Here is a 12,765-nt window from a genome sequence, read left to right on the forward strand (position 1 = left end):
CAAAGCCTTTGGGTTGCTTCACATACACTTCCTCATTTAAAATATCATTCAAAAATGCACTCTTCACATCCATTTGGTAAAGTTTTATATCCATATGACATGCAATAGCTAGCAATAGTCGGACTGACTCAATGCGGGCAACAGGAGCGAAGGTCTCATCAAAATCAACCCCCTCAACCTACGTATACCCTTGAGCAACCAACCTTGCTTTGTTCCTAATGATGTTTCCTGATTCATCGGTTTTATTTTTAAAAATCCATTTTGTATCAATTACATTACCATGATCAGGAGGTGAAACCAAAAACCACACATCATTTTGGACAAATTGCTCAAGTTTTTCATGCATGACATTTACCCAAAATTCATCATTCAAAGCATCATTGACATTCTTGGGTTCAATATTGGAAACAAAACAAGAATGCATTACCTGTGAGTACACGGAACTCATGCATATTAACCCAACCAACTTGCGGTAGTCAACTTTGTCCTTAGCTCGGGTTTGCCTTGTTCCATGAACATCTCCAATAATCTGTGATGATGGATGATTCTTCTGTATCTTGCTTGGAATGTCCTTTTCAGTAATCATCTCAGCTTCCTCGATACTTTGGAAATTTTCCTCATGGACAGTTTTTGGAGGAATCAGTGTTGTGTTTGGTGCTGTAACATCCGGGACAACACTGTGTTCTCCGGGAGGAATTTCCAGCAAGTCTTCAATATCATCTTCAGCAGTTTTTCCTTTGAGATCTGCACCATCATAAAAAACAACATTAATAGGTTCCATAATTATTCTGGTCCTAAGGTTATACATCCTATATGCACGACTATTAGTAGAATAACCAAGGAACAAACAATTATCATTTTTGGAATCAAATTTTGCTAGGTGATTTCTATCATTCAAAACATAGCATACACATCCAAATATATGAAAATAAGTGAGATTTGGCCTCTTTCCCATGAGGATTTCATAGGAAGTCATCGAAGAACCACTTCTCAGATACACACGATTGGAAATATGACATGCTGTGTTTAATGCTTCTGCCCAAAATCTCTTGGAGATATTTTTTGAGCTCATCATCACCCTAGCCATCTCCTGCAACATTCTATTCTTCCTTTCGGTAATTCCATTTTTTTGAGGAGTTTTTGGGGCAGAGAACTCCTGTGAGATACCCTTCTTATCATACAAAGAAGAAAAAGATGAGTTCTCAAATTCCTTTCCATGATCAGTTCTGATCCTTGCTACAGTCAAAGTGTGTAGGTTAGTAATCTTGGTAAACAACTTCTTAAAAACATCAAAAGTATCTGATTTTTCTCTAAAAAACCTTACCCATGTAAAACAAGAAAAATCATCAACACATACCAAGGAATACCTTTTACCTCCATAGCTTTCGACTTCCATAGGACCCATCAAATCCATGTGCAAAAGTTCAAGACACCGTGTTGTCCCACAGTATTGTAACACGGGATGCGCAACACAGGTTTACTTACCTTTTTGGCATGCACCACAAACACATGGAACACCAGACTTTAGATTTGGAAGACCTTTGACAGCTTCAAACTTACTCATATTTTTCAAGGTCTTGAAATTCACATGTCCAAGCTTTTGGTGCCATAGACTAAACTCATCAACCTTTGAGTGTCTACATGTTGGTAGCAATTATCCACTGATCTTGTACCTATTATAACACAACGATTAGTATTATCAAAAACTTCACAAGTATTCTTATCAAACTTCACATGCAAGTCGTCAACACATAGTTGACTTATTGAAATTAAGTTTGCATTAAGTCCTTCAACGTGTAAGACGTTATGAAGCTTTGGAAATCCTTCCACATTGAGTGTTTCTTTGCCAACAATTCTTCCCTTTGCACCACCTTCATAGGTCACTCTACCACTATTTTGTTCAACGTAATCAGTGAGGTGATCTTTCAAGCCTGTCATGTGCCGAGAGCTTCCACTATCAAAATACCAATTACCTGCAGTGTTAGCTTTCAAGGAAGTATAAATAACAAAATATCTAACATCAGGCTTTTGTATCCAAACTTTATTCACAGTGGGCCTCTTTCTGCCAGTGTTGCTCTTGGTGTTGGGCAACACCTGCTTAGATTCCCACAACACATAGTCATTCTTCAGCTTTCGATAAAAAGGCCCGATATGATCAGATTTGAGACAATAGTGACATACAAAAGGACGCTTCTATTGTTTTGGCTTATGGACAGAAACATTCTTTTCAACAATGGGTTTCTTACCTTTCGAAGTAGTTGAAGGATGGTTCAAGGAATCATTACTTTTCTTCACAAACACTGGTGTTTTGGAAAATTCACCAGTTTCAAAAACACTTTCTTTAAAACCAATACCAAACTTATCATTTTTACCCATAGTCAAAATGGAATCAAGTTTGCTTGAACTGGAATTAAATTTATCAAGTGTTGTTTTGCTCTTTCAAGTTCAGAATTCAGCAACCCTAATTCCAGATCTTTCTTACTCATGAGAACTTCCAATCTAGCCACAACAGCTTTCAATTCAGTATTCTCTTTTGTGAGGGTTGTGTTCAACTGATTCCTCTTGTTCCAATCACAGTATAACTCTTCATAGAGTTTTTGAATACCTTCCAGAGTATAAGGATCAGCTACCTGTTTTTCATGATTACTGGAATTATCAAGGTTAGAAGCAACAAAACAAACAGATTTTTGAACTGTGTTGCATCCAGGTGTTGCAACACCGGAGCCAACACCGAGTGGATTGATCTGAAAATTTTTCTTACTTTCCAGTAAAGCAGTAAAAGATATTAGATCTGCATGTTCAACCTTTTCTTGTTCTTCTTCCGAATCATCATCACTTAGAGACACATTCATACCTTTCCGAAGGCGATTTGCGCATTCATAAGCATAGTGGCCATATCCCTTACATTCTCTGCATTGAACATTATCAAAATTTTTACTTGAGGACTGAACCTTACCTTCATACCTTTGTCGAGATCCCCGAGTAGCAGCAGGTTTTTGAGGCTTCTCTGAAGTAGACAGTTTAGGAAATTTTGAAGGTTATGTACCTTTCACATCCTTCTTTTCTTTCATTATCTTGAGATAATCAGTGAACTTCTTCGAGATCAAAGCAATTGAATTCTCTTCAAGATCAGATTCCTTTACTTCATGTTGAACTTCAGAAAAATCATTGTAAACATTATTAGATACTTGAAAGGCAATAGACTTACCTTTTGAGTCATCTTCGGCTTCTAACTCCATCTCATAGGTGCGAAGAAAACTAATTAACTCATCCAAACCCTTTATAGATGTATCTTTTGATTCATCTATAGCACAAACCTTGGTGTGAAATCTTTTGGGGACAGAACGAAGCACTTTGGACACAAGTCTCTCGTTTGAAATAGGATCACCAAGAACAGATGCTTCATTTGCCAGACTCTTCAATCTTCCATTATATTCCATGATGGTCTTAGATTCCTCCATTCTCATTTTCTCAAATTTTGAAGTTATGAGACGCATCATTGTTTTCTTAATACTTGCCGAGCCTTCACAGTGGGTTTGCAGTTTCTTCCAAGCATCTCTAGCGCAAGTACAAGTATCAATTAGATTAAACATATTCATATCAACAAAAACAAACATAACATTAAGAGCTTTAGCGTTATAAATAGCCGCAGTATTCTCCTCGGCTGTCCATTGTGATCTTGGCTTTGGCCCTGTTACATCATCATCTCTCATAGGTGGTGACCAACTGTCAAGAACACGTTGCCAAGCCCTGAACTCAATGGATTGGATGTACATGCTCATCTTCAATTTTCAAGGGCCGTAATTTGTTCCATCCAAAATAGGTGGACGAATTGCACTTGTGTACGGAGTGTCCATAACTAACCTGTAACACAAACCAGGAACTCACTTAGTAAAGTCAAGTGGTGGCTCTGATGCCATGTGAAAAAAACGGTGTTCGTGGTTGGTTATGTAAAATAGGCAGTGTTTTCATTTGTGTTGTAGCACCACAGACAACACAATGCAGCGAAAATTTAAAGCGTAAATAAAATACAAATAAATAATTTTGCACGAGTATAAAAACTCGTGCGAGTGCCTTAGGGCTAAATATTATTAGTAAACGTAAGATCAATCTTACAAAGCAATTCTAGTAATTTTACGAAAAGTCATTAAACCCTAAATTTCTCAACAAGTTGAGAAATCAAACTTGCATCCTAAAATACAACAGAGTATAAAAGAAATTGGATGCAACTCTCGTAGCCTAAATTGAAAAGACAGAAAAAATCTTCAACAACACAGTTCCCACAGTGTTGTCTCTGATGTCTTCAATACGAACGGCAACACGTGGACATGCAACAACGATGGCTGCAAACCTTGCTTCAGAGTTTTTCAAATTCTTCAACAGAATTCTTCAGCGTATGCGCAGAGAATTGTACGTCTGAAGCTCTCTTTCATCTTGTGCGTGAAATCCCCTTTTATAGATTAGTATTCAAATCTTGAAGATTTCCTTAGATAGAGTCCTACAAGAATAAGCAACTATCTTTTAGTAGGAAATAAACTCTATCAAATCTTGCAAATCAAATCTTGATAATATCAAATTATATTATATCAAATAATCACCTTATCAAGACATGATTTAAACTTGGCAAATATATCTTTAACATAATCGATATATATATATATATATATATATATATATATGATATTTACCATATATTTTATCTTGTCTAGAAAGCAAAATCTTATAATATCCAATTAATTAAGGGCTGAAAATATCAAGGAATAAAATTCCTTTCAAAACCGAATTCTCATTTCCAACTAGTCGGCCGATATATTGTATCTGAACATAGGAGTTGTTGACAAATTTTTATAAGAGTAATTTTGATATTTCTTAGAAACAATAAGGACGAGTATACCTAAATACATGGGAAATTAAACCACATAAGAAAGAACTTTCACTTTCTATTTATAATTTCGTGCATACATCCAACTTGAAAATAAACATGAGCATTCTCGATGCATCGTGCCCAGAAACATCTTACACAAAATCCATCAATATAGCCCGTGATATGCGTGCATTTATATAGTACGATATTAAAGACAAGATTAACTCGTAGATGTGTTTTTATTCTTTTAGAGACCATGTAGGAACTAATTGGTCTTTGATCGGTTCAGCAATCGTGTAATCACATTCGAAGATGATTCAATATTTTTCAGCACAAGTACTATGTGTGCACCACACATGAAAGAGAGCCTCTTCCCTTTACTATCTTGTATAGTTGTATGTTCGTTTTATGATCACATGCAACTTCATACAAGCAAACAAATCTTTATTTCACTATCAATACGAGACACATTCCACTTTAATTCTCTTTCGGGCCATAAATCAAATCAATTCCATTGACTTGTGATTAAAAGTCCCAAATCATGAAATAATTACTCAAATTTCCAACCAACTTGTTGCTACACATGCACGAAGACATCCACAACCAGCAGTCAAATATAAATGCTCTATTTTAAATCCTAGTTGTAATATGTTATTCAATAAACTCGTGATGTGTTTCGTTTGCAAAAAAAAACATTAAAAAACACAAAAACACATGTGAGATGGTTTCGCGGATCAATTTTGTGAGATAATGTATCTTATTTGGACCATTTATATCAATTTTTTTTTATAAATATGAATAAAATTAACATGATATATAAATCAAATTTTACAAAAAAAAAAAATTGAATTAATTGAGTGAAAGGGGCAGTGGTCCATGTGGGGTTTGGTGGATTCCGCCAGGGGACGTGGCCTCTCGAAGTGTTCACGGCGAAAGGGACATCTTTTGTTCACACTCACCAATTCTTCCCCTTGTCTTTACGTATGATACATAAAATTTATTATCATATATATATATATATATATATATATATATATATTATATGATATTATTAAAATAGATCCTCGCTTACTTTGTAATTTTGCGGAATTATTACCTCTTTCTCAAGTGACACAAGGGAAACTTGTAGGTTTTTAAAATAAATACTTCAAACGACGCCAAAAGAAGCGCATGCGAATTCATCGAATTAATGGCATGTCCGGAAGACAAAGTCTACATTTGTACAAGACATGTGGTTTGATAATTTCTGTGTGTATTTGGATTCAATATTGTCGTATAAAATTGTTTAATGTTATGAAATTGCGATGAAAATCGATCCACAATAAATTATTTGTCATTTTGTGAAATATAAATATGATATTTCATACCTACAGGCTACATGCATTAACTTTAAGCATAAAATTATGAGAGTTGTTAATTATTTTGCTTTTTCCGGTATTCTTCATGAAATCACGTTACTTATTTTTTAATTGTTTGTGATCTCTAATTAAAATAAGTGATCCACGATCTATTCTAAATGATGGTTATATCACAATAAATTTATAAATTAGTTACAAATTACCATAAAATTTTTAAAATGGAAAATTTATCTTTTATTCCAATTAATTATTAAAATTTTATTAAAAAATCAGCCCTAAATCCCAGATATTTACGCAGAAATTCATAATTTTATTATAGACAGAAAATTATTTTTTAAACGCTCAATATATGCATAAATGATAAAGTCACTGTAAATTATGTTATATACATATATATAGAGTGAGAAAGGATTCTGTAAAATAATCATGGTGGTGGAGTTTTTTCAAAATTTCAAACCACCTTTAAATTTTATGTTTTCAGCCAAATAATTGGAATTATATCTTTTAATATAATTGTTCTCACGTTATTTTCATTTTTGATTGGTTTATTGAGAAATTAATTTAAAATTAGCCCCTCTTGGAGTTATATCTTTTAATGTCATTTTTCTCACGTTATTTTCGTTTTTGACTGGTTTATTGATAAATTAATTTAAATATTAGCCCCTCCTCGGGTTTTGGATGAGATTTGAGCCGACCTTTGTTTAAAATTTATTCTTCCTTTTTTAATTTTTTTTATGAGCTATTAAGCCGACCTTTCCCATTACACATTTTGCGTATAAATTCATATTGATTTCTTTGATGTTTTATTGACATAAAATTACTTGTACGGACAATTCTGATGTGTACTGTATACACATTTAATAACCTAATGTAAAATTAATTGACATAAAAATAATGAAATAACGAACAAAAGATCGTTTTTATAGTAATAAATAAATAAATAAATACACAAAATATGTCTCATTGGCAAAATATTATTATCCTTTTATTCTGTCAAATACATTATTTATCGAACTCGAATTCCAATTATAATAAACATATTCTCAAATATCTCTATATTATATTAAAGTGTGTGTATACTGTGTGTGTATATATATATATCCACTATATATTATGAGTGTGAATAATAATAAAGATAAAATTTTAGTACGCCAACTAATATTGAAATGACACTACTGAAAATCGCCAAACCACATCTATGATTTTGAAAATCGTCAAGATAGCTATGTGGTTTATCAAAATTGTCAAATTACCTTTACTAATTACAGACACATACTGACCCAATTTAAAAAAAATGGAAAAAAAAACTGTAAAAAATTACTCGGGTCAGTTTTTATAATTTAAATTATAAAAGAAATTTTCAAAAATCAATGTAGAGCATGCGTCGAAACGTAGTATAATAACACGAAAATTTTTATGAAATAGTCTCACAAATCAATTTAATTTTAAAGCAAAAAGTTTGATCTAAAACGAATAATTTATTATAGAAATATCAAAGATCAAAATTATTCATATTAAATCTGTTTTAGGATTCGAGGAAAACTACTAAAATTAAAACGAACAAACTATGTTTAAAAAATAAAAATAATCCAAATTAAATTACCCCAAACAATCCGGAATTTATCGAACATTTATTCAAACAAATAATATAATATATGAATTTAAAATACACACATAAATGTGACGTAAACACAGTTATAGCCGTAAAAGTAAACGCTGAGATTTCGCATTCAATCGCATGAATGCCTATTTAATTACCATATGTAATTATTGTTAATCAGTAGTAACATGCAATCAACGGCTCGCATTGGTCAACAGAATCGACTCGACCATCCCAATAAAGGAAAATATACGGTGTGGATTTGATTAAAATTACCGTTTTGGTACATATCTTAGGGTTAAAGAAGGGGGCACTAATTATTTTATCTGGAACGTAAATATAATTAATTACAACCTTTTGACCGTTGACTGGGAGTCACGTGCGTGGTAGCTTAACTCGCTATTCGGGGGGGACTCGCACGTGCGCTTTATGTCTCTTTCGGCTACCGTACCATGACAAAATATTGAGGATCATTACGATGTTATATAATTACAAAATCTTTGTTATGTAATCTCTCACTATTCGTTTTTTTTTTAATATTTCCTTTATTTCTCATCGTATTGTCCAAAGATTGCTTCCAAAAAGTTCATCAGTTAAACACGAAGTTTAACCCATTAAAGATTTTTATGCGAGCTTGATGTTTATATTGTTTCACTACTAAATCGGGTATATTATTTGGGAAAAATTGTATTTTTGATCCTTTTAATTTTGGTGGTGTCAAATTTTAATGTTAATAATATATCTTTTTAATATTTGAAAATTTCAGTAATTTATCATCTTGTGTATTGACCATGTCCTTTTTTTGGCAATAAAATAGGTATTTTTTTAAGATAAAAAAATTATAACATGATTTCAAACTTAAGCAATCAGCAACGAACTCAAAATCATGTGCATACATAAGGGCGTAAACCAAATCATATTGAACCAAATATTATTAAAAATTTAGGATTCGAGTTTGATTTGAATTAAGTATATTTGAGTTTGATTCGAACTTCAAAAGTGTAAATTTTTTTAGTTTAAATTTCGGCTCGAAATAAAATTCGAGTTTGACTTGAAACATTTGAAACTATTTGCAAGCTACTTTCAAACTATTGCTTGAACATTAATGCTCGATAATGAAGGCTCAGAAGCTCGAAATATCCTAGAGGGCACGCTATGTAAATATATTTAATATATAATAATTATTATTATTTAATTATAATAAAACACTAAAACTCATGAACAACTCGCTAACTATAAAAAAAAATACATTTGGATCGAATTTAACAACTTCGAATACGAGTAAAATATTTATCGAAAAAGTTCGAAAAATTCACAAACTGGCTCGATTTTTTTATAGCCCAATGCATAGAGAGTATCATTTTCGATCATTTTCTTTGCTCTAATTTGATTTAATTTTAGTATCGAAAGGCCCCATGTATTAATAATATACATGGGTCTTGGGCCTGATATGTAGATGGAATGGTTCGTTATATGAATATGATATATGGTTTCATTTGGGCCTTAAACCATAGCCCATCTCCAGATAGTTGGGGTAGCCCATTTTCCAGCCGTAGTATTCTTCTCCTCCAAAACCCAGAATCTTCTTTCGTACGACACCGTTCCCAAAAACCCAACATAAACCGCCAAAATTCATCGCCATTGACGGAACACGGACCTTCGGGCGGCCATGGCGGAAGGAGCTTCGTCCTCTTCTTCGATTTTCTCTCTGAAAAACACTGGCCCCCCGGACGACACCGTTTTCTACGCCATCTACCCGGACTCATCCTCCTCCACCACCTCTGCCGCTGAACTCGGGTCCGTCCACCGCCGAATTGTCGACCTCCTTCACCCGATAATTGCCCCATACATATGGCAACATCAACCATTTACTCTCTCCATATCCAGTTCTCCGCCAATTCCGCATCTTTCCGGCCATCTCCGCTTCGGTGACAACCTAGAAGACGAATGGTTCGTGGTCTACCTTCTGTTCCACATCTCCAGAACCTTCCCTAACCTTTCTGTCCGAGTTTGGGATTCTGACGGCGAGTTCTTGCTCATCGAGTCCGCCTTCCACCTCCCTAAATGGCTCAACCCAGATACCTCTATGAACCGCGTGTTCATCCGCCGTGGCCTCCTACATATAATTCCGAAATCCCTTTTTCCCGCTACGCCTGATTTGGAGGACTCATTAAGGGTTTTGGTGAGCAGAGATGATGATCCTAGCTTGCTGGCACCGGATGCCGTTCAGTTGCATTTGAGCAACAAAATTGGGCAGTATCCGGAGCGTGCTTACAGGAACGTTCATAGAGTTAGAATTACAGCCCCCTTGTCTGTAGCGTGGGTGTTGAGGCAAGAGCCAAACTTGGTATCGTTTGCTGTGGAGGGGTTCTATGACAGGGATATTGACGGTATGAAGTATGCGGCAAAGATGGAGAAGTTTTTGCCCAATGCGAAGGAGGAAGAGATGGTGGAGGTGGTTGTGAGGATGTCTAGGGCCATGTATGCGCAGTTGGTGCAGCAGAGGTTTCAGGCGCCGCGATGCTATCCTATGCCTGATAGGAGCAATGTTGGGAAGTATGTGGAGGCGGAGCTTGGGATGAAGATCGCCTGTGGGTTCGAGATGATGTATCAGCTGAGGAAGAAACAAACGGATGAAGGGAAGGGGAGTACTTGGGAGGTTTACAGGGAGAGCCTGGAGAGGAGTGGGCTATTTGAAGGGCTTTTGCAGGGGTCGAAAGAATACAAGAGACTGTTAGAAAATGCTGAGGAAAATTACAAGAAAAGTTTTTTTCCAGGTAGAGCCAGGTAAATTGGGTTTCTGTTTGTGTGAATTTTATGCCATTATGTTTCTCTTATTGGGCAACAAGTTTATTTCTCTCTGTATATGTGTAGATATGCATAAATCTTTATTTCATGCGGCATGTATTTATTTATACAGTGAAGTGTTGAATGCTCTTGTGAGATGCATAGATGACATACTCGCACTTCCTCATTCGGTGGATGATTTCAAGGGTCAGGAGCTTCCTCAATCAGACGATGATTCATGGCTTTATGGTGGGGAAGATGAATTAAACGCTGTCCTTCAGGAGAGGCAAAAGGAGCTGGAATTCTATGATTTGAAACGGAAGAAGAAACACGACTTGAAAGAGCAGAAGGATGGATATTCGGACAAAAGTTTTGACGACTGTGATCTTGGGGATATCACCAAATCTATGGACGCATTTGTTAGAAAAATTTCAAGTTATGAAGGTGCTGAGGTTCCTAAGGACGGGTAACGTTTCCACATTTTTTCCATTTGTCTTTTAGAGTCGTGATTTTACTTTCTTTTTTCCTCATCTCTAGGTAGTGGTTCCCTTCCCTTTCATGTTTTGGGCAACTTTGAGACAAATTTGAGTATGTGTTTTGTTCGTACTTTATAAGTTTTTGACCACTGCATATGCATGATCATCACATCCAGTAACAAACATTTGATTTTGAAACTTTTAACTTCCTGTTTGGTTTCTTTAGCTACTGATTTATTTGGGATACAAGGCAACCTGCATTGTCAAAATTTGTCCTTTATTTTTTTTGTGGGGGCTGGAGTGTACTAGTTTGACATGCTGAAATGATGGAAATTAGGGATTCCCGTGAAAGTAAAATGAAGCAATAAAAATGTAGTTGGCTTTTATTTCCGCACCCTTTTTTGTGAAATGAAAATGCTTTCCTGTACTTCTTTGGCAATTGAAATCTTTGCCTTGTGTTGTTTGCACTGTGTGCTCTGGATGACTGGATGTGAATTTTTCTCAAGTTTCCTGTCCATTTTCACCTTCAAATTTACGCATCCTAACCGCAGAACTGTGTCAACGTTAAGCATCATCTTTTGTTATTTTTGCGCTGTTTCGTCAGAAACCTAGAAGATTTGGATTTTGACGCGGATCAATTTATGAAGCACATAGAGTCGGTTATGGGATTGCATGGTTCTAAAGATGATGGAAGTGATGTTGATCTTGAAGAAGAGTCTACATCGGACCTGGATTTTGGTAATCTTTTAAATTCATCTTATGAACAGTGACATATCACATTTTGCAAACGTAAATGATGTTGATTTTTTGAACTCTTTTGCAATCCCCAACATTTTTTGAACTCAGTGCAATCCTCAGCATCCTATCCTATCTACTGTTTGTTATATTTCTGAACAACGAGGTCAGAGGTATGATGAGGATATTATCTGATAGAGGGTATAACTTGCAGATGACTACGAGGACTACAGTGACCACTCAGAGGACATTGAAAATGGTGGGGATTGTTTCATGGATTCCTATTCGGATGCCCTGAACCAGGAATTGAAAGCCACAACACTGAACAAAACTTTTGTTCATGCAAAGGAACAGCCTTCAAGGAAGAAAGATGAGGTAATGATCAAGAAATTATTAGGTTGAAGATGTAGGCTTTAAGCATTTTGCAGATTCCCTTAAAAAGAATAAAACCTTTACAACTATTAAATTATATTATGTTAATAAATATGCCCTCTGAATGTGCAGGGAACTTCGGGTGTGAGCGATGAGATGGAGCTCACTCCTGTGGATGTTGATTTCAACCTAGTAAAGAATTTGCTCGAGTCCGTTTCGTTTCAAGAAGGGCTCCCCGGTCCTGCTTCAAATCTACTTGGACTAATGGGCGTAAAACTACCTAAAGATGCTGGTAAAGACAAATAACCATTTCCCAGAGCCAAAGTTATAAGCAACTCAATGGGCCAAGGTGAGGTGTGGTGATGTACCTTTATCAAAATGGAGCTCTCAAGGGGATAATGTGATAAATTTTCAATGCTTGAAGACAATTTTGTCGCATACAATATGATGTATAATATATAGAAGTAATTGAAGGACAAACGAAGCGTCGTTAATCCTATAGCCAAAATGAATTAAGTAATTAACATCAATTTCATGTTGGAGCTACTGACCCTGTGTTCAATATGTGTCTAA

General features: G+C 35.2%; 1 protein-coding gene across 1 annotated transcript; it reads left to right on the forward strand.

The window, feature by feature from the left end:
• The first annotated feature begins 9,397 nt into the window (after positions 1–9,397).
• LOC140881989 (protein ecdysoneless homolog) lies at positions 9,398–12,765 on the forward strand. Its single transcript, XM_073287693.1, has 5 exons — positions 9,398–10,609; positions 10,743–11,075; positions 11,690–11,823; positions 12,035–12,195; positions 12,325–12,765. The coding sequence occupies exons 1-5, from the start codon at positions 9,492–9,494 to the stop codon at positions 12,496–12,498; spliced, it is 1,920 nt and encodes a 639-aa protein (XP_073143794.1). The 5' UTR covers positions 9,398–9,491; the 3' UTR covers positions 12,499–12,765.

Source organism: Henckelia pumila, chromosome 2, assembly GCF_033568475.1.
Source record: "Henckelia pumila isolate YLH828 chromosome 2, ASM3356847v2, whole genome shotgun sequence".
In the NCBI taxonomy this organism is placed as follows: domain Eukaryota; kingdom Viridiplantae; phylum Streptophyta; class Magnoliopsida; order Lamiales; family Gesneriaceae; genus Henckelia; species Henckelia pumila.